At 42.6% G+C, this 25,766-nt stretch overlaps 1 protein-coding gene across 1 annotated transcript in view; it reads left to right on the plus strand.

Moving 5' to 3' along the window:
* Positions 1 to 274: 274 nt before the first annotated feature.
* The window catches only part of LOC146783419 (solute carrier family 2, facilitated glucose transporter member 11-like), an 890,872-nt gene continuing 865,380 nt past the window's right edge, over positions 275 to 25,766 (plus strand). Inside the window, exon 1 of the mRNA XM_085636334.1 lies at positions 275 to 356. Within this exon, the coding sequence (XP_085492460.1) occupies positions 333 to 356 (24 nt within the window). The 5' untranslated portion in view covers positions 275 to 332. The remainder of the gene's footprint in view (positions 357 to 25,766) is intronic.

The following is a 25,766-nucleotide window of genomic DNA, read 5'->3' on the forward strand; positions in this document are numbered from 1 at the left end:
CACCCAGTCCTGCCCACCTCTTCAGTTTCTGTCACTGGAAAGCTCCCCTCGCCTCCTCTCTTTTCATTGGCTGTTGGCCGTCGAGACCGGTCATCCATAGACACCGAGTCACCAGGCATAGGGTTCCAATGACAAACCGACCGAGCATGGGGTTTGAATATTACAAGATAGTTCATTATTATATGTAGAGGAGAGGGGCGGGGGAGGGCAGGAGAGGACTCGGTGTCCAGTGATTGGAGTCAAACCACTTTTCTCCCTTCTATAAGAGCGCAGTCATTGATCATTCCACATTCTGCTGTCAGGCGAGAGGGGTTCGTCGCGCGCTCCAGGCCATGTCGTCCCAGCTAGCTGCAGGGGTAGGTGACGTTCACTGGGCTCTGCCCTTCCTTTGCTTGGCTGCTTTCTTGGGGAATGTCTTCTTTGGTGGTGAAAATTGAAGTTGACTGCCCAGCAAAGACGCATGAGAATTCATCTTTTGCCTTACGTTTAATGTCGCCTTTCTCTTTTCGTTGTCCATTAACCTGTGGGTGTTATTTATTTTGCTTTTGCAAGGATCACCTCACACAGGAGGCTATTTTACAAACACCTCATCCCCCTTTCGGCAAACGCACACCCGTGCATAGGCACAACCTGTTTGGGTTAAACTTTGAACATTGGTTCCTTCCTCCTCCAATGGAGGGAAGGAACAATTATCCACACGCCTCCCTCAGAAGGCAGACCGGATATGCCCTTCTTGTCTTCACGCATGGTTTTGTCAGACGCAGCCATTGGACAGCGAGCAGAGAAGCTCGACCCTTTCAGCCCCAGCTAGGGACCAGCAGGCCTGTTAGTCACCGAATAGAGGGGATGTAACAGAGGCGTAGCACAAGGCCCTGCTGTGCATGCCCCCCTCTTTCCAAAGGACCCCCCCCCCACCCCCCGTCCGCTCAAGGCCCATGGTTATTTGTGATGGCAGTCTCAGGGCCCCCCCCCCACACGTTCTGCTGGAGGACCCCTCAATTTGTGTTACGCCACTGGAATGTGACGGTGGCACAAAAACATGTTTGTGGCAGCGAGTATGGTACACATCCTTTCTTGGAGACAAATATACTGACAGATTCTTTCATGTGACAATGAATGATATATTTTTTCAGTTTTTCCTGGTGACCTGTTGCAAAGAATAGCACTTCAGTAAGGCAATTTGAGCCTTCTACAACAGGATTTACCAGTGTAAACTTACTATTAGTATATTTTAATTTGTTGTTGGGGATCTGTACCATTGAGATGGGCATCTCCCTATGGGAATGAATATTAACATTAAATAAACTTCATTATTTAACAAAAAGAGACAAAATCTGATGTGCAACATAAACGTTAAATAAAGTGAAACAGTTAATATGAACCTGAAACTAATAAACTAACATATTACAGCACATATTACAGCACATATTACAGCACATTAACTCCTCAAAATAAATTTGTATTAAATAATTAAATAATTTTGGTATATTAACTTAATTTCTAAATATTATTTTTAATCAATATTAAAAAAACGAAATTGCCTTCCCTCAGCAACATTTTTATTTTGATTTAATTGGTAATAAACATTTTTAAAGATTATGCATGAAAATATAAAATGTATTTAAATACTTCTCATATTTTTACAAATAATAAAAAAATGGTTAGTGTAATATTTTATATATTATTAAAATCAAAAATATAATATAATAAAGTAATACTTAGACTTCATTTTTATCAATAATGTAAATATATATATAAATATATATATATATTATCTACTGGCGGTCGCCAGTAGATAGTTATAGTTAGGCCCGAGTTCCCATAGGAAATCTGAAAATTCTATTTTGAATAACTTTGGCGCCGGTTGACTTATCTTCGTGAAATTTTCAAAACTAATGGGGCGCTCCGCTCATCTCCTACCCTGAAAGTCTCGGGGTGATTCGTCAAGCGGGGGCTGAGAAAAAAGGGGGGTCCCAAAACGCGTTTTCCCCATGCATTTTCCCATAGGACCTTTAGTCGAAGGTACAGCCGGAACGGCTGAACAGAATTACTTGAAATTTGACAAAGAGGTAGTCCTCAGGTCAGGCATGTGCCTTTTGCTTAAATGGTGTAAATCCGTTCAGTAGTTCCTGAGAAAATCAAAAGTAAAATCACATACATATCTGGGCGGAGCCTAACCACACATCTCATCGTGAGATCTGATTGGCTGTCAGCACTTCATCCAAGAAGTGTTGGCAGCCATCTTGGAACCAATATACATGATAGCACTGTTATATTTCATGTATGGGAACCACTGATGTAATCTAGTTGCCTGCAATCTACAGTTTCCTAGCAACGTAGTTTCACTGGGGATTCTAGATTGTGGATTCCTCAATGAGGCTTGGCTGTGGAGCTGAGGAGATACATATGGGGGTTTGTTCTCATTACTTCATTAAATCTACATCTCATCTACATTGGATGTATCCTGTATTCTTTAAAAATGGCGACGAGGGTGGGATCAGTAATGATCTACTAAAGAAGACACAGGTGATCCAGTTTTGAGAACAACGTTGGTAGAGAACCCCCAGTTTGTGTTTGAGGTAACTAAAGAACAAGGATTACATGGAATGATCTTCACAACGTTGGAAACCACCAGTTGTTATCCTGTTATCATTAAGAAAGGACCATCACGGAGTGAGTAACCTTGCTTTGAACTTTGAGGGAAAAGAAGACACAAACGCGTTTGCTCTTGGAGGAAAGCGAATGACAACAGCGTTGTGCGATTCTGCTTTATAAAGTTGCCGTAGATGAGTGGATTATTTGTTTGCCCTTAATCGTGAATGGGGAGGAGGATTTTGAAGCACAATTGAGCCTTTTGTTTACTCTGCGGGCACAACGAGACTTTGAAACTCAGGGCTGGAGTACAATGCGGTTCCGGCTCGCACTGCGTGAAAAATGAAACTTTGACACTAAACGCTAAGTAAGGAGTCCAATTTGAAACAACTAAACATCAATCAACGCACTAAAGAAAGCGCCGTAGGCAATCATTACCAATTGGACATCTTACCGGCTGGTTTTTAAAACGTGCGTAAAACTGCCGCATAGCACAAGTGCATACATCTTTGTCTTCGTTTAAAAGATTCCTCACGAGCGTGTGCATCGCGCGCATCTCGGCTATTCCTGCCTCCATTGTCGTTCATCTTGAGGGAAAACAACTTCTGACGTCAGGGAAGCATTGAGTGCACTGATTGGCACAGACCAACGTACATCGCTCTCAAGGAACGAACTCGACCATTGTTGAAGACGTCAGTGGCATCACGTTGCTTAGTTCCTGGAGCTATTTTGAGAGGAAGCAATCGCAATCGTTTGCAAGGACAGCCAAGCACCGGCGCTGACTGTAAAAGAGTCCGAATGGAACATAGCTCTTAATTCTTGGTTATCCTTTTGAGTAACTGCCTTAAAAGGAAAATAGGGGGGAGAAATATATATATTATTTATTTTCTGTATTTTCTTTTGGTAGTGATGGTGACTATTAGCAAATGAATAGCAGGTAAATTCTTTTATACATTGCTTTATAGTTAAATCACATTGTCTGATCTGTTACATTTAAATCTATTGCAAACCATGGCCACACAAAACATTCCTCCACCTCCTACCTTTTTGCAAGAGCCGGGTCCCACTTGCATGGAATGGGAGGACTGGAAGGAGGCTTTTGTCACATATCTAGAGGCTATAGGTGGAGATGTGTTTTTGCCTAAGAGGAAGTTCGCTATTTTAAAATTGAGTTTAGGCATTGAAGGCAGGAAAGTTCTAAGCACATTACCAAGTTTCTCTGAACACGTAGAAAACAATATTTCCGATTCTGAGGATGATCAATTTGATATATATGAATGTGCAATGTCTGCGTTATCTGAGAATTTTGGAAAAATATTGAGTCTTGTTGTAGAGAGACACAAGTTTTTCTCACGGGTTCAAAAACAAGGCGAGAAAATTGAACAGTATGTCGATTAGCAATCACCTGCAAATTCAAGGATCTAAGGGACGAAATTATTAGGGACCAGTTAATTAATAGGACAAGCAATCCCAAAATCCAGGAAAAGCTTTTAGATCTAAAGGATCCCACCTTAGACAAGTCTTTAGATATTGCTAAACGCATCGAGAACACATTTCAATACGTCAAGGATTTAGCAGATAATAAGTCAAAAGCTAACTCCGACATAAGCAAGGTATGCGCGGTACACGCTTCTAAAAAGAATTCCAAGGCAAGCAGTGAAGACAAAAGGGGACCATTTGTGAAACAAGACAATGATAGCAAGGGAAAGGTATGCTATAGGTGTGGCAGTAACAGACACACTGCGGAAGCTAGCCATTGTCCGGCTTTAAAAACCCGTTGTTATAAGTGCAAAAGAATTGGTCATTTCTCCAGGGTTTGTAAAGGGGTAAACTTTCATAATGTGAAAAAATCGGTGAACGTAGTAAATGACGATACCTCAACTCATTCAGTTTTTGATAATGCGAGTGACATAGATTCTGATATTGAAGTGATGGTGGTAGGTGATGATGAAACACAAGACAATAAACCACTTAACATAGATAAATGTGATAAGTACGTACCTCCCAAGTGCATGATCAGTATAAACAATGTGGATGTTGCTATGTGGGCTGATTCTTGTTCCCCTTTTTCTCTAATAGACAAGCAAAAGTGGAAAGAGATGAAGGGTAAAGAATTGATAGCGACTAATGTAGAACCTCAGGGTTATTGTGGGACAAAATTACCAGTCATTGGTTATTTTAATGCTTCTTTGTGCTTCAAGGGAAGGGAAATGGAAGCAAAAGTTTATGTCGTAGAAACTGGGAAGTGTCTATAAGGATGGGTGGAGCAGAACAATTTGGGAATCATCCTTGATCCAAATCATCCTCTACAAGTATTGCTGACGGGATTGGAGGACAACAAATGGACAAGGAAATTTCCAAATTTATTCAAAGAGAGCTTGGGTTGTCTCAAGAAATTTGAACATCAGATAATGTAAAAAAATGATGCCATACCCAAAGTGCACAAGGTGCGTACGGTACCTCTTGCCTTGAGGGATAAGTTGAAACATGAGCTGGAAAGGTAGTGTAAGGAAGGTGTAATTGAGGAGATAGAAGCCTCAGAATGGTTAAGTCCCATTGTGATAACGCACAAGCCCAATGGGAAAATTTGTATGTGTGTGGACTTGAGAGATCTGAATGAGTGTATATGGGTAGACAGACATCCACTACCCCATATTAACGAAATGCTGTCTACAGTTGCTGGTGGGAAATGTTTTACCACATTAGATTTATCCAGCGCTTACCACCAAGTGCGTTTGAAGAAAGAATCAAGACATCTTACATCTTTCATAACACCAGAAGGCGCATACCAATTTGTAAGGATGCCTTTCGGGTTAGCGTCAGCGTCTGCAGTATTCCAGAGAGTAATGCAAACAATACTGAAGGGTATTGACAAAGTTTTAGTATTTAGAGATGATGTATTAGTATGGGGAAATGACAATAGTCAGCACAATGCTACTTTGTTGGAAGTTCTGTCTAAGTTGGAATCTGCTGGTTTAACCATTAGTCTACAGAAGTGTAAGTTTGCTCAACCCACTGTTGAATATTTGGGACACACATTATCATTTGAAGGCATTAAACCAAAATTAAATTTAGTAGCCGACTTAGAAAAAGCTCCTTCTCCTCGTGATAAGGAACAATTGAGGTCATTTCTAGGTTTAGCCGAATATTATTCCAAATTTGTGTATCATTTTTCCAATCTGGTACATCCTTTGCGTTGTTTGATGAAAAAGGGGGTACCTTTTATATGGTCTTTGGAATGTCAGTCTGCATTCGTGAACATTAAGAAAGCTGTGGCTAATGCCACTGCGTTAAGTCCATTCAACCCACAACATGATACAATAATTGTCACAGATGCCAGTGGATATGGGTTGGGTGCTGTGTTGATGCAGAGGAACAAGGGGAAGGAAAGAGTGGTAGCTTTTGCCTCACGTACTCTCAAGGGCGCTGAGCCTTCTTATTCCACCATAGAGAAGGAGGCTCTTGCTTGTTGGTTGGGTGTACAACATTTTAAGATTTATGTGTGGGGAACTAAGTTTGAATTATACACGGATCATAAGCCGTTGATAGATGTTTTTACTACTTCTGGAGCAGGAAGAGCTACCCCCCGCATAGCCAAGTGGTTATATCGTCTGCAAGAATTTTCATTTGAAATAAAGTACATGCCGGGTGTAAGGAATGTCTATGCGGACTGCTTATCCCGTTTGCCAGTGACCACAGTTGAGGTGGATTCCTATATTGATGAGGAATGGATGGTAGCTAGCATTGAGGAAGTATGTCAAGCCATTACAAAACAGGAATGGCTTGATGCGATTGATTCAGATGCAGTTATGGTAGAGGTGGTTAAGCAATTACCTACGTCTTTTGGTTGGAAGTTGGATGAATCGGTGAAAAGCTATAAGAATGTATGGGAGGAATTGTCTGTTGTTGATGGCATTGTAAGAAGGTGCGATAAATTAGTTGTTCCATCTTCATTGAGAACACGGTTGATGGAGCTATTACACGAAGGCCATGGTGGCATGTCAGCAGTCAAAAGGAAGGCCAGGATGGATTTTTGGTGGCCAGGGATGGACAGAGATATTAAGACGTTTGTAAGAGAATGTATTTCATGCACATGCAGTGATAAATCTCGCGTGTTGAGAGAAACTCCTATAACTCCCATCAAGTTACCAGTTAGACCATGGGAGAGGTTAGGAATAGATATATGTGGCCCATTCGATTGTCTTCCACCATCTGAAAGATATGCTATCGTCATGATGGATTATTATTCAAAATGGCCTGAAGTGGCTTTTGTAAGAGAGGTTAAATCTAGTAATGTAATTGCATTCTGCGACGAGGTGTTTAGGAGAGAGGGTTGTCCTGCAGAGATATTATCGGACAATGGACCCCAATTTACTTCAGAAGAGTTTAGTAGTTTTCTTGGTAGAATGGGCATAAAGCACTTGAGGATGCCAGTATATCATCCCAGGGATAATGGATTAGTGGAACGCTTTAACCGAGTGTTGGGGGATTGCATTCAATTATGTCTATCATCAAATAAGAGTTGGAAAATTGAAGTAAAAAATATACTTTGGAATTATAGAACCACTCCTCATTCGGTGACTGGGGAGACACCATTTAGATTACTCAAGGGAAGAGTGCCTAGCACCATGTCAGTGCCAGCATGGATGGGAAGAAGTGGTAAGAAAAGTATAAAGATCACCGAGATGCGTGCTAAAGTTGAAAGGCATCAAGATGCCTACCAGAAAAGACATAACGACAAGTTATCCAGTGCTGCAGTGGATATTGGAAAGGGGGATGTGGTAACATCTTGCTCTGGAAACATGATAAAGAAAGGTGGGTCAAAGTTTTCTGAACCAAAGGAAGTCATAAGTGTGAGAGGAAATTTAGTAGAGTTGTCTGATGGTAAATGGTGGAATACACGGAGAATTACAAAGTGCAATGAGACTGAAGTAAAGTTATGGTTGGAAAAAAATGCACATTGCATCAAAACACATGGTGTGTCCGAAAGGACTCTAAGTGAGCGTGTCAAACATAAACCCAAAAAATTGGATGATTATTTATGTGATTGAAAATTGTCATTTTAAAACTATTAAATACTTTTGTTGGTGCATAATAAATCGTTGTGACATTTTAGGCAATGTAAGAAAAAAAGTCTTTTTACTGATGACATAAGTAATGTTCTTTGTTGTTGATTGTATAAAATAGGGAGATGTGTTATATTTCATGTATGGGAACCACTGATGTAATCTAGTTGCATGCAATCTACAGTTTCCTAGCAACGTAGTTTCACTGGGGATTCTAGATTGTGGATTCCTCAGTGAGGCTTGGCTGTGGAGCTGAGGAGATACATATGGGGGTTTGTTCTCATTACTTCATTAAATCTACATCTCATCTACATTGGATGTATCCTGTATTCTTTAAAAACCACCTCATTAAAAAGCATTGCAGTTAATAGAAGGTTTTAAGACTTTAGTTACATTATAAATCATTTGTTGATGGTACCATACTCATTTTATGAATTGTGGTGTGTTCTAAGGCGATTTTACCATGTGAAAAGCCTTCTGCTGTGATATCATGAATCATGTTTGAGAGAAAACTATTTTCTCATGCTTTTCCCACAGAGGTTTGGAAGGTGATCTGTAAGCTAAACTGAGAGCATATTTTCTGTAAATTCACATTATCTTTCTCAGTCATGTGAGAATGAAGTCTGACATTCTCAATAAAACATGTACATCCAACAAGGGCAGAGACTGTCAGTTGATTCCTTTGTGTTCTACTGCAGCTTCCCAGAGGGTTCTAAAGAACAACTAGAGCGCTAACAGTCCTACTTATGACAAACGTATGGCACTCCTGAAGCCATCTTGATTGGAATAAAGTGGTAACTCTTAAAACTTGTAATTTAAAAAGGAACAAAATGAGGGGGTTCATTTTGCCATAGAAAATATGATTAATGCTGCAGAAAGAAAAATTAGGGCACATTTTGAGTGACTTCTCAAATCCTCTTCTATTTCATTAAAAAGTTCTGACATGCAGACTGAAACATGCACTTTCAATACCAGCAGCAGACTTCCCTGGTGAGCAGTAGCTTTACTACAGTGATCTAATAAGCAACTAGAGTGCTAACATTCTGAATTTATGGCAAATGTGTGACACATCTGAATGCCTTCTTGATGGAATCAAAGTAAAAAACTGAAAGTATTTCCTACTGAGGAGACTGTAGTAAATGAGGAAATTAGGAAACATCATAACAAATAAGTCTCCCAAAATGGCCACCAGAGACAAAAGAGCCCAAATATCACCCAGATGTAGCCCAAGTATAGCCCAATGACAGAATGTCCCAGAGTGTTCTAAAGAACAACTAGAGCGCTAACAGTCTTACTTATGACAAAAGTATGGCACACCTGAGGCCATCTTGATTGGAATAAAGTGGTAACACTTAAAACATTTAATTTACAAAGGAACAAAATGAGGGGTTTCATTTTGCCATAGAAATTATGATTAGTTCTGCAGAAAGAAAAATTAGGGCACATTTTGACTTCTCAAATCCTCTTCTATTTCATAAACAAATTCTGACATGCAGACTGAAACATGCACTTTGAATACCAGCAGCAGACTTCCCTGGTGAGCAGTAGTTTTACTACAGTGATCTAATGAGCAACTAGAGTGCTAACATTCAGAATTTATGGCAAATGTGTGACACATCTGAATGCTTTCTTGATGGAACAAAAATAAAAAACTGAAAGTATTCCCAGGAGACTGCAGTAAATGAGGAAATTAGGAAACTTCGTAATAAATAAATCTCCCAAGATGGCCACCAGAGACAAAAGAGCCCAAATGAGGCAAATATCACCCAGATGTAGCCCACATGTAGCCCAATGACAGAAGTGTGCAAAACACTTATTTTTTTTGTATTTGCAGTTTTATATAGTGCAGACTTGTCAGGTATTGGAGTGCTTTACATGAGCATTGGTTACATCACACAAGATCAAATTCATTTTGGTTGTAGACATGGGGAGATTAAGTGATTTGACCAGAATCACAGAATGTTGAGCTGAAGCAGAAACTCCAACCTGGTTCCCCAGTTGCAAAGTCTGCAGCTCTGGAAGTAACACCACATCCTCTCCCCTAGGTGCAACATTTAATCAAGTGGTCAACTGGATAAAAAAACATAAAGATTACAAATAAATTAAAAGTTCTTTGTCGCTATTTGAAAACTCAGAAAATATGTCCTCATTTTAGTTTTTTAGAGCACTAACCATAATTTTGATGCAAATAAGACCCTCTCATATATGTAATTTCTAAAGGAAAAACTCTAGGTATTACAGTTTTGATTACATCAAGATGACGTCAGGCGTTCCACACTTTTGTAATAAATATAGAATGTTAGCAATCTAGTTGTTCATTGGGTTACTGTTGAGAGGCAGAGGCCAGGGGCACAGACTCTGAAAATTGAAGGCAGGTAGGAGAGTGCAGAGGCAACAATTTGACCACACTGGGCAGGCAGGAAGGGCAGTGGCAGCACAACAGACTATGGAGGGCAGTGGAAAGGGGGGCAGGAGCAACAAACCAACAATACAGGACTGGCAAGAGAGGCTGTGGCAATATAATAGACCATTGTGGGCAGAAGGAAGAGGCAGTGGTAGTACAACCATACATGCCAAAAGACCCGTTTCAGCCAGGAAACGTCCAATGTTTTTAAGCTCAAATGAGCTTTATTTGATCTGTCTCCTGTCTACAATCTCCTCTTTTCAATGTAACTCAAAGGGGAATATCAATACCCCAGTTTTTTTCAAAATCTCCCTCTTACCAAGTTCAAAATGTTCGCAAGTATGGTACATTGGATCATGGTAGGCAGGAGGAATTGGGGTAGGGACATGGGCTCGGATAACAGAGGACAGGAGGGACATGGAGAGGTGCACCAAACTGACCCTACAGGGCAGGCATCAGGGTTTGCAGCAGCACAATACACCACACAGCGCATGCGGGACGGGAGTATAGCACAACAATCCATAGAAAGCAATAGGGAGGGGACAGGACCATGCACATGGACAACAGAGAACAGAGGGGAAAGAGGCAATGGTAGCTAGCTGACCATAATGGACAGACAGGAGAGAAAGCTGCAGCATAACAGACTATAAAGGGCAGGAGGGATGGATCAGCGGCATTACAATGGAACAGACAAGCCAGGAGGGAGGGAATAGGGGTCTGCACATGGAAACAGAGAGCTGGGGGCAAGGGGGCAGGACAGGAGCAGCAAGATGACCATGGAGGTCAGGCAGGATGGGCACTAGAAACAAGACACACCATGGAGAGCAACAATGAGACTATGATGGAATACACACAGACCATGGAGGGAAGGTGGGAGGGGGTCAGGGGCAGCTAGCTGACCACACAGGGAAGGTGGGAGGGGCCATGGCAGCACAGAAGACCATGCATGGCAAGCGGGAGGGTTAGTGGCAGCACAATGGCTATGATGGGCAAGAAGGAGGGTGCAGGGGCATGCACAAAGGACCTTGGAGGATAGAACGGAGGGTCAGGACCTGGGCACAGACAAGAGAGTTCAGGGGAAGGGGCCTCACAACAGACCGCGCGGGGCAGGCAGGAGGAGCAGTTGCAGCACAACAGACCAGGGAGGGCAGAAGGGTGTGGCAGTAAAATGGACCATGGAGGACAGGAGGAAGGATTGACTACTGTCCTCTCCCTGAGCACAGCGCTATTGGAATTAACTCTTTCAATTTTACCTCAGAGTGTTCTCCAGTGACCCTGGGTTCTGTGCCCTGCATTCTCCCTCTACCATAACCTTGTTGTGTGCCTTGCTTTCGCTGATAGTGGTACAAAAGGGGGTGGTGATGGACGGAGCATCAGAACCACTCACACCCAGTCAACAGATCTGGGTTTGATCCATCACCGTTCTTTAGCCCACTCTGCCACCTCAGTTCAGAAATGGCCATATGCAAATCAGTCTGACCCTGTGCCTCATGGGAACAGTCCAGCCTGAACTGCCAAGCCATGCCTTCCCTGGACCGGAAGCAAGCTTCCTAGGACCGGTTTCTGGCATTTCAGCCATCTTCAGCCAGGCTTGCTTGAATCCAGTGGCAAAGTGAGCAAGGAACTCACGCTGATAGGCACAGCTTTCACGAGTTACTGTCTACAAGAAATTGTAATTTCCCTACAACATACTGTGTGCCTTCTGTTCGTTGACAGGCACAGCTTTCAGGCATATTACTATTTGCATTTACGCTTTCTGGTGCCTCATTGTTGCCCTATTGTTACTTATAGGCACAGTTTACAGTTTCCCGTTGAACTGCTTCACACTCCTCATATCCATCTATAAGACTACCATTTAGGCATACTTATACTTTCATCCTATCATCCACTGTGATTTTGTCTACTTTTTTCTTTATCATTGCATCTTACCACTGCAAACCATTGGGTTTTCTCTTTCACCATTTTCAACCTCTATTTTTTTTCACTTCTATCTTCTCTACCATTCTTACCTGCATCTCTGCTCCTATCTTTTAACATGGCTTCCTTTGCTATGTCTCAACCTCCTTCTTTCTTGAATGATGAGGGTGAACCACTCATCCCCTGGAAAAAGTGGATTTATCTCTTTGAATCTTATTTGATAGCTATAGGAGGTGACAGATACTCGAATGTACGTAAGCAACACATTCTTTTGCATAATCTGGGGAAGCATGCCAGAGAAATGTATGATGATTTACCTGATCTTGCTGAAGAAAATCAAAGTACCAATGAAGATGCGATGGGGGATATACAACAAAATATTTATCATGATACCGTTAAGAAATGAGAAATTCAGTTTGGTGAAAAATTGAATGTGGTATTAGAACGACATATTTATTTTCAAGATCGCAGGGAAAAAATGAAAAGGTAGTTAATTACATAACGGTTTGGAGAGGCCTAGCTTCCACATGCGATTTTGGTACACTAATTGAATCTCTAATTAGGGATCAACTGGTGAGATGCACTAGTGAAAAGAAAATCCAAAAGTGTCTTTTGGCTGATGCACCCGACCTTAAAAAGGCCATAGATAGATATTGCAAAAAGCATAGAACATACTGCCTTTTGCATGAATAAAATGAAAGAAGGAGTTGATGGCAAACAGGTTAGTGATAAATATGTGCACAAGGTTTTAGAGAAACAAAACAAACCTATTACCACTGAGAGTATTAAGCAAAGGAACAAGCATACGAAGTTTACATTTTTCAGGTGTGGAAATCCCAGTCATTTAGCCAATGATATCAGGTGTCCAGCCAGAGGTGCATTATGCAAGAAATGCAATAAAGAGGACATTTCTCAAAAGTTTGCAAATACATGCAAAGGAATGTCACTCACTTAGTCAACTGCGAAGACAATCATAGTGAAGACATAGTTTTTCACATTGCTAACAACCTAGGAGTCTACAACAACAACTACCCCACATGTAATATACTCTTGGATGAGGTTTCTTTTACAGTATTTGCAGATTCATGCTCCCCGTTCACGCTGATTAATGAGTCGTATTTTATGGAGAACTATAAGAGCTAACAATATACCTTGCTTCCTCCTGATGTAAACGCAGGGGGCTGCAACAATGACCCCATACCTTTGGTAGGAATGTTAGTCATGCAGATTGGGTTCAAAGATAGATCCACCACTGGGAATATATACATAACTACAGCAGGTTCAAACCTACTAGGGTGGCAACATCAAAAAGAACTTGGAATCAAGTTAGATCCTAATGCCCGAGCCAGTCTATCTTGTAGATGAATCCATGACTGGGTTAAATATTTGTAAAAGAATTCCTGAAGTTTTTTCAAACAAATTGGGCTTACTCAAGGGCTACGTCCACAAAATAAAATTGAAAGATCATTAAAAACCAGTTGTACACAAAGCAAGGTCAGTCCCATTACTAGTACGGGACACTTTAAAAAAGGAATTGGATGAACTAGAATCCAATGGGATTATTGCAAGGATTGGATGTTCTGAGTGGCTTGCCCTCATCGTTATAGCATCCAAAGTGGTGGGCAGAATGCCCTTCGGATTACCATCTGCTGCAGCAGTTTTCCAGCGTGTCATGGAGCATATACTGCAGGGCACTGACAAAGTTCTTTGTTTCCAGGATGACATTCTTATGTATGGTAAGTCCGAGCAGGAGCACAACAGAGTACTTGAGGAGGTCCTGAAGAAGCTAAGCAAGGCAGGATTTACCACGCAGATTGATAAATGCAAGATAGGAGTGAAATCTGTTGTATACCTTGGTCATACTATTACCAGCGAGGGTATACGTCCCAAGTCCCGTCTTGTAGATGCTGTCAAATTAGCTCCAGCACTCTCCAACAAGGAGGAACTTAAGTCATTCCTGTGACTGATTGAATACATGTCCAAATATGTAAAACATTTTGTGGGTTGTGTACACTCACTCAGATCTCTGTTGAAAAAGGGCACTCTCTTTGAATGGAATGCTGGTTGTCAAAAGGAATTCTCACACATCAAACAAGCCATTACAGAGACTCTTCTTTTGAGCATGTTTAACCCCAATGCCAAAACCACCTTAACCACTGAAGCCAGTATGAAGGGATTAGGTGCATCCCTTACACAAGTTGATGAGGGGAAAGAGAAAATAATAGCTTTCGCATCCAGAACATTAAGTGTCCCTGAGCAGAACTACTCCACCATAGAGAAGGAAGGCCTTGCCTGTTTCTGGGCGGTGAATCATTTAAAGTTTTTTCTTTGGGGGATACCATTCACTTTAAGGACTGATCACAAACCCCTTTTACCCTTGTTCTCCACCAAGTTCATTGAGAAAGCCACCCCTCGTATCTCTAAATGGGTCTTGGGTCTACAAGGGTTTAATTACAGCATGATATATGTACCAGGGGAAAAGAACCAAGTTGCAGATTGTCTGTCTAGACTCCCTATTGGGGCAAAAGATGCTAACACCGAGAACTCTGAATACACCATTCTTTCTATTGACATTCCAGCCATCAGTAAAGATGAGTGGGAGAGATGTGTTCAAGACGACGACACTTGGGTACCTCTCAAATAATTCATTAGTAAAGGGTGGCCCAAGAACCTCAACGATGTCCCCGAGAACCTTAAACCTTTTTGGAGTGTAAGAGATGAGTTATCGGTTATCAACAACCACATACATAGGTGCAACACAATTGTATCACCTCAAGGAATGTGTGAACGCATTATTCAAGTAGCTCACGAGGGTCAGCCTGGCAGGAGTTTGACAAAGAGCAAAAGCAGAAATGGTTATTGGTTTCCGAGCATGGACTCTATGACAGAAAAGGCAGTGAAGGATTGTTTAGCTTGCGGATCCAGTGACAAGACTAAAATCACCCACAAGGCTCCCCTCCCATCCATCCCCATTCCCTCCAAACCATGGGACAAGTTAGGACTTGATATTATAGGTCCACTCAATCTACTTAGTCCTTCTCAAAGATTCATGTTTGTGTTCATTGATTACCACTCTCGTTGAATTTGCACCAGGTCTGTCACATCTATCACCACGTCAAAGACATGTTTGCTAGTGAAGGTATTCCCAACACCCTTGTCACTGACAACAGAGTTCAATTCACTTCTGTTGAGATGAAACTGTTTTTGGGGACTTTATCTATCACTCATGTAAAATCTCCACTTTATTGTCCCAAAGCTAATGGGTTGGTCGAAAGGACCAACAGAATTATAAAGGATACCATGCAATTAGCTTGTGTCTCTAAGGATCCCATTGACGATGCCATAAAAAAAATGTTGTTGTCCTACCACACTACTCCCAACAGTGTCACCGAAGTCTCTCCTTTCACTTCTTTAAAAGGAAGGAATCCAGGCTTGAAATTGACTCCCAACTGGCTCAATGGTTGGTGTCCTGTGTGGGTGGATAGAACAACTATTTCAGACAAAGTTAAAGAGCATCAGGCTGGATACAGATCAAGGTACAACTAGAAATGGGGAACGAACAGCCGAGAATGGCAAGTGGGTCGATGGGTGGTGATCAAGAGACCCAACGCTAATCGTTCCAAGGTTTCCGCTTTCTCCAGACCCCTCAGAATCAAATGTGTCAATAAAAATTCTTTGTTGTTGGAGGATGGTAACATGTGGAGCATGGACAATGTGGCACCTTGCCCCAGGGTGTACACGCCTGAGTTCAAACAATCTGAGGGACCTGATGAGTTCTTTCCAAATGCTAGATCACCCAAGGATGTCAGAGATGTCAGAGATTGTCATCCACCCAGGTGGCAAGCTGACTATGAGATGTGACTCTATTTTTAGGACATTCATTACCCCATGCTCAGTTTACTTACTGTATTTATTATCTTCTCATTTGATTTTCCCTTGTAAGGGAGGTGTGTTGTAATTGATTTCCATATTAGCCTTGTTGTAGTTACATGCACTTCAGCCCTCCTGCCCTTCCTCTCCCTCTCCCTCTCACCTCCGCTTTCCTTCCCTTTGGAACCTTCCACCTGTAGAATGTTGGCACGAAGCTTCCCTTAGAATGTTGATGTAATGTCAGTTGGTGCTGGAGGATCATAGAATAAAGACGTTTACTCACCTCTCTGGAGTCTTCATTCTTCTACAGTTACCTTGTGGTTCTTTACGCAGATGTAGTGTAGATATGCACTAGACATTTACCCAATGAGGTAGCACTTACTAATTAACCAGTAGAAAGTACTCCAGTTGGGTTGATGTTTTCTGCAAAACCGTAGACTCTTCTTGGGAAAAAAAGGGTCTGTTATGGCCCTGATGCTCATTTCACACAAATTAAACCTTATTGCACACCACTTAAAAATATAAACACAGCCGGTGCCCCAGTTGAAGCTCTACGTGTGTAAAACACAAATTATCTTAACTTCTTGGGTTTGGCGAAAGGCAAAGCAAGTGAGTTTCCTATTGTATTACATGTTGAAAACAAATCTACAATCCTTAAAGGAGGCAAATGCATAGTTGAACTATTGGAGGCAAATCTAATCTTTAGTGACTGTGATGAGTGGTTTCTTTCTTGTCTTGAGAGCAGAGTCTATTGTTCTCCCTTTTATTTACTCTGAGTATGCAAATGCCCAAAATCATCTGCATGGTCCACCCATTTGAACCCATCCCATTTTCTTTAATAGCTAGCAATGGTCTTCCTGCCTTTTCCCACCTTGATGGACAGCTTACCAAAAGGTCTCCAAGTGTTTTTCATGCTGACTTTGGTGACGTGTGATGACATTTCCACCAAGCAAAGAAGTAATTATATAATTAGGTGGAAATACCCTTGTTTGGTGGAGATTCCCCTCTTTGTAGTCTTGTCCTCTTCGCTAGACAAGGATTCACGTTATTACAGATTTGTGATCAAGACGTTCAAGAGACAATAACGTTGCTGAAATTACATGCACACATGGTCATTGGAGACATTTTCTTGTGTGCTCATTACGCAGATGTAATTTAAAATATGCTCTAGGTATTACCCAGCAACGTTGCACTTAATAATTAACCAATAGAAAGTACTCCAGTTGGGTAGATTTATTCTGTAAAACTATGGACTCTTCTATAATGAGACAAGTGAGGGTCCATTCTGGCCCAGTTGCTCACATAGCTACTGAAACACTCCCATTCCCATTGACACTCACACACCCACTGACACACCTATTTAGCCATGCTCACATACACTCACAGGGCAAAACACCCATGTACACACCCATACAGCCACTATCACACTCACTCACAGACTCAAACAGCCACTCACACACCCATAGAGCCACTCACACATCCACTCATACACCAATACAGCCACTCATGCACCCACTTACAGATCCATACAGCCTCTCATACACCCACCTCAAGATCCATACAGCCACGTACACACCCATCAACATGACCATTCAGCCAATCACATACCTACCCACAAATCCATACAGCCACTCACAAAACTGGTCACACACCCACATAGCTACTCACGTGCCCACTCATAGACCCATACAGCCACTCACACATCCAGTTTCACCCAATACAGCTACTCACACACCCACTCACAGACCCATACAGCCACTCACAAATGCTACAGGGACTATATATATATATTATCTACTGGCGGTCGCCAGTAGATAGTTATAGTTAGGACCGTGTTTCCATAGGAAATCCGCAACATTCTATTTTGAATAACTTTGGCGCCGGTCGACGAATCCTCGCGAAATTTTCAAAACTAATGGGGCGCTACGCTCCGCTCCTACCCTGAAAGTCTCGGGGGGATTCGTCAAGCGGGGGCTGAGAAAAAAGGGGGGTCCCAAAACACGTTTTTCCCATGCATTTTCCCATAGGACCTTTAGTCCGAGCTACAGCCCGAACGGCTGAACAGAATTACTTGAAATTTGGCAGAGAGGTAGTACTCAGGTCAAGGATGTGCCTTTTGTAGGTCTGGTGTAAATCTGTTCAGTAGGTCCTGAGAAAATAGCATTTAAATCAATATATATATCTGTAAACGCGCTCCGTGCGCTTACCGTAAGCTTACCGTACGCGTACGGTGCCGTGCGCGAGCTCAATTCTGATTGGTGGTTACATGACTGTAAACATTCGAATCGGTCGAAATCAGGAAGTGTCGGCCGCCATTTTCTGTCTCTCGCACTGAGAAACAAAGGTGGGGAACGTGAAAAGGGGGCAACGAAGAGAGTTGCAGACCCGCTAGTGTTTGTCAGGGGGTCCAAGAAGGACCCAAAAGTACGAAAAATACATTTAATAATTTAAAAAAAAAATCGCGGAGTGCGCGTACGGTAAGCTTACCGTACGCGCACGGGAAACAAAAAAAATAAAAATAAATAAAGAAGTAACAATCACATTTATTAAATAAATTAAAGGACCCACAAGGGAGAAAAAAACAAATGTTACTGTGTAAAAAAAGGAGAGGCGTGCACGGCATGGACTGTGCAACGTGGGCGCTCGGTGCGCGAAGCGCACTGAGCGCCCACAGCGCGCGCACGGTGCGCGAAACGCACCGTGCGCGCAGGGTGTGCGCACAGTGAAAAACCAGAAAAAAAATTAAAAAATAAATACATAACTTAGCATTTAAAAAACCGTACAAATTCACTGAAAAAACCATAGGTTTCACACACGTTATAGTTAGGAATTATCATTTACAAAACCTTGCAAATTCACTTAAAAAACCATAGGTTTCACACATGTTATAGTTAGCTGTATATTTCACTCGTAAAAAACCAATGAAATTCCACGTTATAGTTAGATCAGGTAACTATAACTTGCGCGACCGCAATCCACAATGTGTAATTTCAGATGTCATCATTGATGTCATGAGTGATGTCACTGACCATGTCATGAGTGATGTAATATGTGACGTCATCAGCAGTTTATTGTGGGCGCGCAAGTTATAGTTACCTGATCTAACTATAACGTGGAATTTCATTGGTTTTTTACGAGTGAAATGTACAGCTAACTATAACATGTGTGAAACCTATGGTTTTTTAAGTGAATTTGCAAGGTTTTGTAAATGATAATTCCTAACTATAACGTGTGTGAAACCTATGGTTTTTTCAGTGAATATATATATATATATATATATATTATCGACTGGCGGTCGCCAGTAGATAGTTATAGTTAGGACCGTGTTTCCATAGGAAATCCGCAACATTCTATTTGGAATAACTTTGGCGCCGATTGACGAATCCTCGCGAAATTTTCAAAATAGGTGGGGCGCTCCGCTCCGCTCCTACTCTGAAAGTCTCGGGGGGATTCGTCAAGCGGGGGCTGAGAAAAAAGGGGGGTCCCAAAACATGTTTTCACCATGCAATTTTCCATGGGGACCTTTAGTCCAAGGTACAGCCCGAACGGCTGAACAGAATTACTTGAAATTTGGCAAAGAGGTAGTCCTCAGCTCAGGGATGTGCCTTTTGCATATATGGAGTCAATCTGTTCAGTAGTTCCTGAGAAAATCAAAAGTAAAATCATATATATATCTGGGCGGAGCCTAACCAAACATCTCATCCTGAGATCTGATTGGCTGTCAGCACTTCATCCAAGAAGTGTTGGCAAACATCTTGGGACCAATATACATGATATTGGGTTCCCTGTCTCTGTCCCTGTCTCTGTCTTCACCTACTTGGCAAGCCGGAATCTGGCCCTGAGGGAAATCCGTGGATCCCGCTGTCTGCCATTGCTTCCCTGCTGCCTGTTGCCGTCCCGGTCTCCCGCCGCCGCATTTCCATCTCGCGCGGCCGCAGTGGGGAGACCGGACCACAAGACTACAAGACCCAGGTGCCCTAGCAGTCACGAATCACGTGACCGAGCGTTGCGCGCCAGGAGGCGCTTAAAATCACGGTGCTGCTGCGGCAGAGCGGGTTCCCTGTCTCTGTCTTCACCTACTTGGCAAGCCGGAATCTGGCCCTGAGGGAAATCCGTGGATCCCGCTGTCTGCCATTGCTTCCCTGCTGCCTGTTGCCGTCCCGGTCTCCCGCCGCCGCATTTCCATCTCGCGCGGCCGCAGTGGGGAGACCGGACCACAAGACTACAAGACCCAGGTGCCCTAGCGGTCACGAATCACGTTACCGATCGTTGCGCGCCAAGAGGCGCTTAAAATCACGGTGCTGCTGCGGCAGAGCGGGTTCCCTGTCTCTGTCTTCACCTACTTGGCAAGCCGGAATCTGGCCCTGAGGGAAATCCGTGGATCCCGCTGTCTGCCATTGCTTCCCTGCTGCCTGTTGCCGTCCCGGTCTCCCGCCGCCGCATTTCCATCTCGCGCGGCCGCAGTGGGGAGACCGGACCACAAGACTACAAGACCCAGGTGCCCTAGCGGTCACGAATCATGTGACCGAGCGTTGCGCGCCAGGAGGCGCTTAAAATCACGGTGCTGCTGCGGCAGAGCGGGTTCCCTGTCTCTGTCTTCACCTACTTGGCAAGCCGGAATCTGGCCCTGAGGGAAATCCGTGGATCTCGCTGTCTGCCATTGCTTCCCTGCTGCCTGTTGCCGTCCCGGTCTCCCGCCGCCGCATTTCCATCTCGCGCGGCCGCAGTGGGGAGACCGGACCACAAGACTACCAGACCCAGGTGCCCTAGCGGTCACGAATCATGTGACCGAGCGTTGCGCGCCAGGAGGCGCTTAAAATCACGGTGCTGCTCCCGCGTCGCGGGATCGCGCGCGGGTAGCGCCGGGAGAAGCCCGGGACAAGGGCGGGACCGTCTGTGGCCGTCCGGGGCCGGAGGAGGCTGGGCTGGGGCCCACTCCCTAAAGTCTATCGAGGCGTATCCCTGCTCATCCAGGATCCTATTGACAAGGTATTACTGTTGTACTGTCTAGGAGGCTGACCCGGCACTTGAACTATGGGGAAAAAAGTTATCACGAAGAAACGATCTATGGAACTGCAGACCAAAAATACTAAGGTCCCCTTGCCGAGCCTGACTGCGATCGATAGGATGTTGCAGAAAACCATAGGTGTTGTTGCAACTGCCATAGAGAGCACAGAGAGACGTTTATCACTTCCCCCCAACATGCGCCTTGCTTCGCTAAATCCTTCCCCCAATGAACAGCCAATAGTTTCACCTGGATCCACATTTCTGGACTCTTATGTAGGGCTTCCAGGAGTTGAGGGAAGCCACAATATCCCATTCTCAAAAAATCCTTCTCCCGTAATATCTCTTTCTGCAACAAGTGTAATTAGTGTGCCACATATATCAATTGCACAGCACCAGGATACATCTGTAGAGACACATGGTTTAGCAACTGAATCAGCGGCCACGGAGGACCTGGCCCTCTCCCTCTGTATGTCACTGAACAAGAGTGGGAGCCTCACTGCTTTAGATAGGTCCCCACCCTTGCTAGCAGATGGGATTATCAGTCACCCAAATCACAATGACATGAGGCCATATAGAGAGTCACCCTTAACGACCAAAACCCCACTGCCTAAATCGACCAATAGACGTATTGTTAATCGAGTAAGAACTGGTGGGGCTTCGAAGAGGAAAATAATAGAAGCGGTACAAAAAGGGAGGGAACCAAAATTATTTAAAACCCAAGACTTGGAAATCCCTAAGCAAAGACCTCCCATAAAAAGGATACCTGTAAGGCATAATGATAACCAAGGGCGATCTACCCAAATCATTACAGGCAGTCCTACTGGAACCATAACTCCTGCTCCTATTGAGGGTGTCTATGGGTCACTGGCACATATAGAGCACATTGTTAGGTCAATGATTTTGCCAGTCCTTGAAAGGATCAAATTGGTAGATGAAAAGCTGGAGAAATTGGAACAGTTAACTCTGGATAATTTTATTTCCCTAAAAAACCTGATAAAGGTAGAAGTTAGAGGGAGACCAGAGAACTTACCACCATCCAATGCTGATTCTGCAAGCACCATAAGTGCTGGAAGTGCTGTAAGTGCGGCACCGATAGTACAATCAACAAAGGTACTAAATTGTAAAGGTCTGAATTGCAATAAGCAACAGTCAGAAAAACGTGCTAAAAGTCCAACATCTAGTGCAGGGAAGCTCATGAAGGAAAGAGCTGTCATACCACAAAGCACAGAAAAAATAACACATAAGCACGAAGGAAGTATAAAAACCCCTTTGGTATCAATTGACCTACCACCAGATTCACTACCCTATACAATTGCACTCACTGGCGTCCCTGAACTGAAGAATGGGAAATCAGAATCCTACCAAGAGTTAAAGAATAAAGTGTTATTCTGGTTGAACACGAACAGGCCGATCCCTAGATATTTAAATGGAGAGATATTGTTTGTCAGAAGGGTTGGCTGGATAGGTAGGAAGGTAAAAGACATACAAGGAGACACGATTATAGTTAACTTCAGGGATAGAAACGTAGTGGCACTAGTTTGTAATGATGAATATTATAACGACAAGGGCCCTATTAGAATTAAAAATCTTAATTACTTTTATAGTGAGAAGGCTACCCGTACATATAAACGCCGGGCAAACACGGCATATGAAGCTATGCCGTGGGGGCCTGACAACTATTTTCAGATACCCACAAATAATCGCTTTTCAGAGTTATATGGGTTCGACGAGACAAACTGACTCGAAGAAAGTTATGACAAAGAGGATGATATAATTGTCAAACCCATTAAGGCAACTATGGATGGATGTATTACTAGGGACATAGCCAAACAGGATAATAATCCAATCCTGCAAATAGAAGTGGGGAATAATAATTCACCAATAACAAGAACTGGTGAAGTTACAAATATAGACTTGAGCCAACTTGACAGCACCAAGGAAGTTGTGGTCAAATTAATTTCTTGGAATATTGCTGGTATAAAGAAAAACATGTCTGATCCTGCATGGCATAATTACATCAGCAATGCGGATCTCATCTTGTTCCAAGAAACATGGGGAGTAGAACACTTTTTTAAAGTAGGCTACAGGTCTTTTCATATAGCAGCATCACATTTAAACAAAGGTAGACCATCTGGTGGTCTGATAATTTGGGCAAGAATTACGTTGGGCATTGACTTTACACAAGTGGATTCTAATAGCCCTGATATTTTGGCTATAAAATTTAATGACACTAAAGGACGGGCAATCTGTATTATTAATATTTACAACAGACCCCATCCGTCAAGCAAAGAATCAGACACAATAGCCCAACTAGACGGTTTTATTCGTAGTTTAGATCATAAAACTATGTTGATTATAGGAGGAGACCTTAATAGGAGTTTTGAACCCATTACGGGGTTAGATGAAATCCATGGAGAAGAAGACAAGGCCTATAACATCCCTAGCATTGACGCAAATTATATAATACCTTGCACAAATAGTTCATTGCAGATGCTAAGATTGATTATGGAACATGGCCTACGCTCTTGTAATGGTCGATTCCCTTCTGATTGCCCAAGCAAACCGACCTTTGAAAGAGGTTGTTCTACTAGCCATCTCGATTACATATTGGTCTCCTTGAATCTATGGCCAATGCTCATAGATCTGAATGTGGATCACCGTATTGAAAGCGACCACTTCCCTCTTTCTTTGACTATCACTGGCTCATTGTTCATGTTCCCTAAGGTATTGATACCTAGTGATTACAATTCCATTCATGAGCCCCTGGAGTCCAACAATTGCAGGACTCTAAAATGGCCTGCTGTAATGGGTAATGTTGGTATAATTAGAGAAATATATGTACTTTATGTAAAATTTATGTCGTCCTTAGTTAACATCAATACTGAGGAACACTCGGTATCATTAGTACATAGGAATTTGATGCAGCAACTTAGAAAATCCTCTCAAAAGAGGTCAATAAAGGCCAAGCCTGTCGGATTAACCGGCCTAAGGAGGGTCTTTGGTATAACAAAGCCTGCCGGCAGGCTAAATTAGAGCTAATAAAGGCTGTAAAAGGGAAGCAAATAAATATCCTGAGAGAAAAAAGAACATTTTATAAAAATACTATTTTATTCGCAAAAAGATCATGGGATGAACAAGTCTGGGCAGATTTACTCCAAGCTTGTAAATCAAAAGACCAAACGTTGTTCTGGAACCTTATAGCAAAGGGCACCAAAGAAGGTGTGCAATCCAGAGATAGGTTTCTAGAAGAAAAAGTCTGGGTCAAACACTTCTCCACATTGTATTCATGTGAAGGGGAGGAGGAAGGAATAACAAATGAACACCTAGGGCAAAACACTTGTGATACAACGTTAACATTTAGTTTGGCAGATACCATACTAGCCATTAATTCAGTTAAACAAGGTAAAGCCCCAGGACCAGGCAAAATCCCTGGGGACCTCTGGAAACACGAGAACAATCTGTGGGCCCCCTATATTAATTTACTTAGCAATGATATTGCAAGAGGTGCCCCAATTCCAGAAACCTGGCAGGGTGCAGAAATTGTGACCATTTTTAAGAAGGGGGATAGATCCAACCCATCAAACTATAGACCTATCAGTTTGATAGATGTCTTGCAAAAAATTTATGCGCGCCAACTTCTCAATAAATTGAACATGTGGATTGAGGATCACTCTATTTTTACCAAATACCAGGCAGGTTTTAGAGCCAAAATTAGTACAGTAGACCAGGTTTTTAGATTTTTATGTTTAACATGGAAATATATTAATATAAGGAAATCCCATCTATACGTAGCCTTCGTGGACCTTAAAGTGGCCTTCGATTTGGTTCCCAGGGGGCAGTTATGGAAAAGGTTGAGGGATATGGGCGCCCCTGGGGACATCTGCCAACAATTGATTAGGCTACACGAGGGTAATTATGCAAGAGTAAGGTGGGGCCCTAACGGAGAGCTATCGGAGAGAATAAATATAAAGAGAGGTGTCCGACAAGGTTGCGTTTTGGCACCAACCCTTTTCTCTCTTTATGTAAATGACATCCCTGACACCCTCTTGGGCTGCGAGCATGACTCTCCCAAGTTGTGTGGTCAAGCCGTTCCGGCCTTATTATTTGCGGATGACACGATTTTAATCTCCCAGACGCCTAATGGACTACAAAATCTCCTGAATAAATTTCGGGCCTACTGTTTGGATAAAAACCTGGAAATTAATGCTTCCAAAACGAAAGTTATGATGATTAACCCCCACAGAGGGTTTAATAAAGTCTTCAATGTAAATAAGGAAAAGATTGAACAAGTGAATAATTTTAAATATCTGGGTATTACCCTCGACACTAAAATGAACTGGAAACCGCAAATAGAAAAATTGAGGTTAACATTAATACAAAATAAAGCCCCTATAATCAGGAAGTTTAAAAGTAGCCCAACTAAAGCAATATCACCTGCTATTGAACTTTTTAAATACAAAGTTCAATCAGCTACCCTATACGGGGCAGAATTATGGGGCCATGTACCACGAGATTCTTTCTCAGCCCAAGAAAACAGTTTTTTAAGGCAACTTTTAGCGATCCCGGGCTGCACCCCTCTTGTCCCGTTATTTTGGGATTTGAATATACGTCGTTTGGACGATCAAGCCCATTTACGCCCATTACTGTACTGGGTGCGCCTGTGGTCAACCGATGAGCTTGCAGACTACAGAGATGCATTGAAGGAAATAATTCAAATAAAGAATGCTACTCGGCTGGTTTGGTTAGCGCATATTGAAAACTGGTTCACAAAGTTGGGCTTACGCAACTTTTGGACAGATCCTGATTCTCTCACCAATTCTTCTAAAAAATTGCTGAAGGACACATATTGGGACTATATTCATAACTCTGTATTACATAACCCCAAACTTGGATCATTGACCCTTAAATTT

The sequence above is a fragment of the Triturus cristatus genome, chromosome 11 (assembly GCF_964204655.1).
Source record: "Triturus cristatus chromosome 11, aTriCri1.1, whole genome shotgun sequence".
In the NCBI taxonomy this organism is placed as follows: Eukaryota; Metazoa; Chordata; class Amphibia; order Caudata; family Salamandridae; genus Triturus; species Triturus cristatus.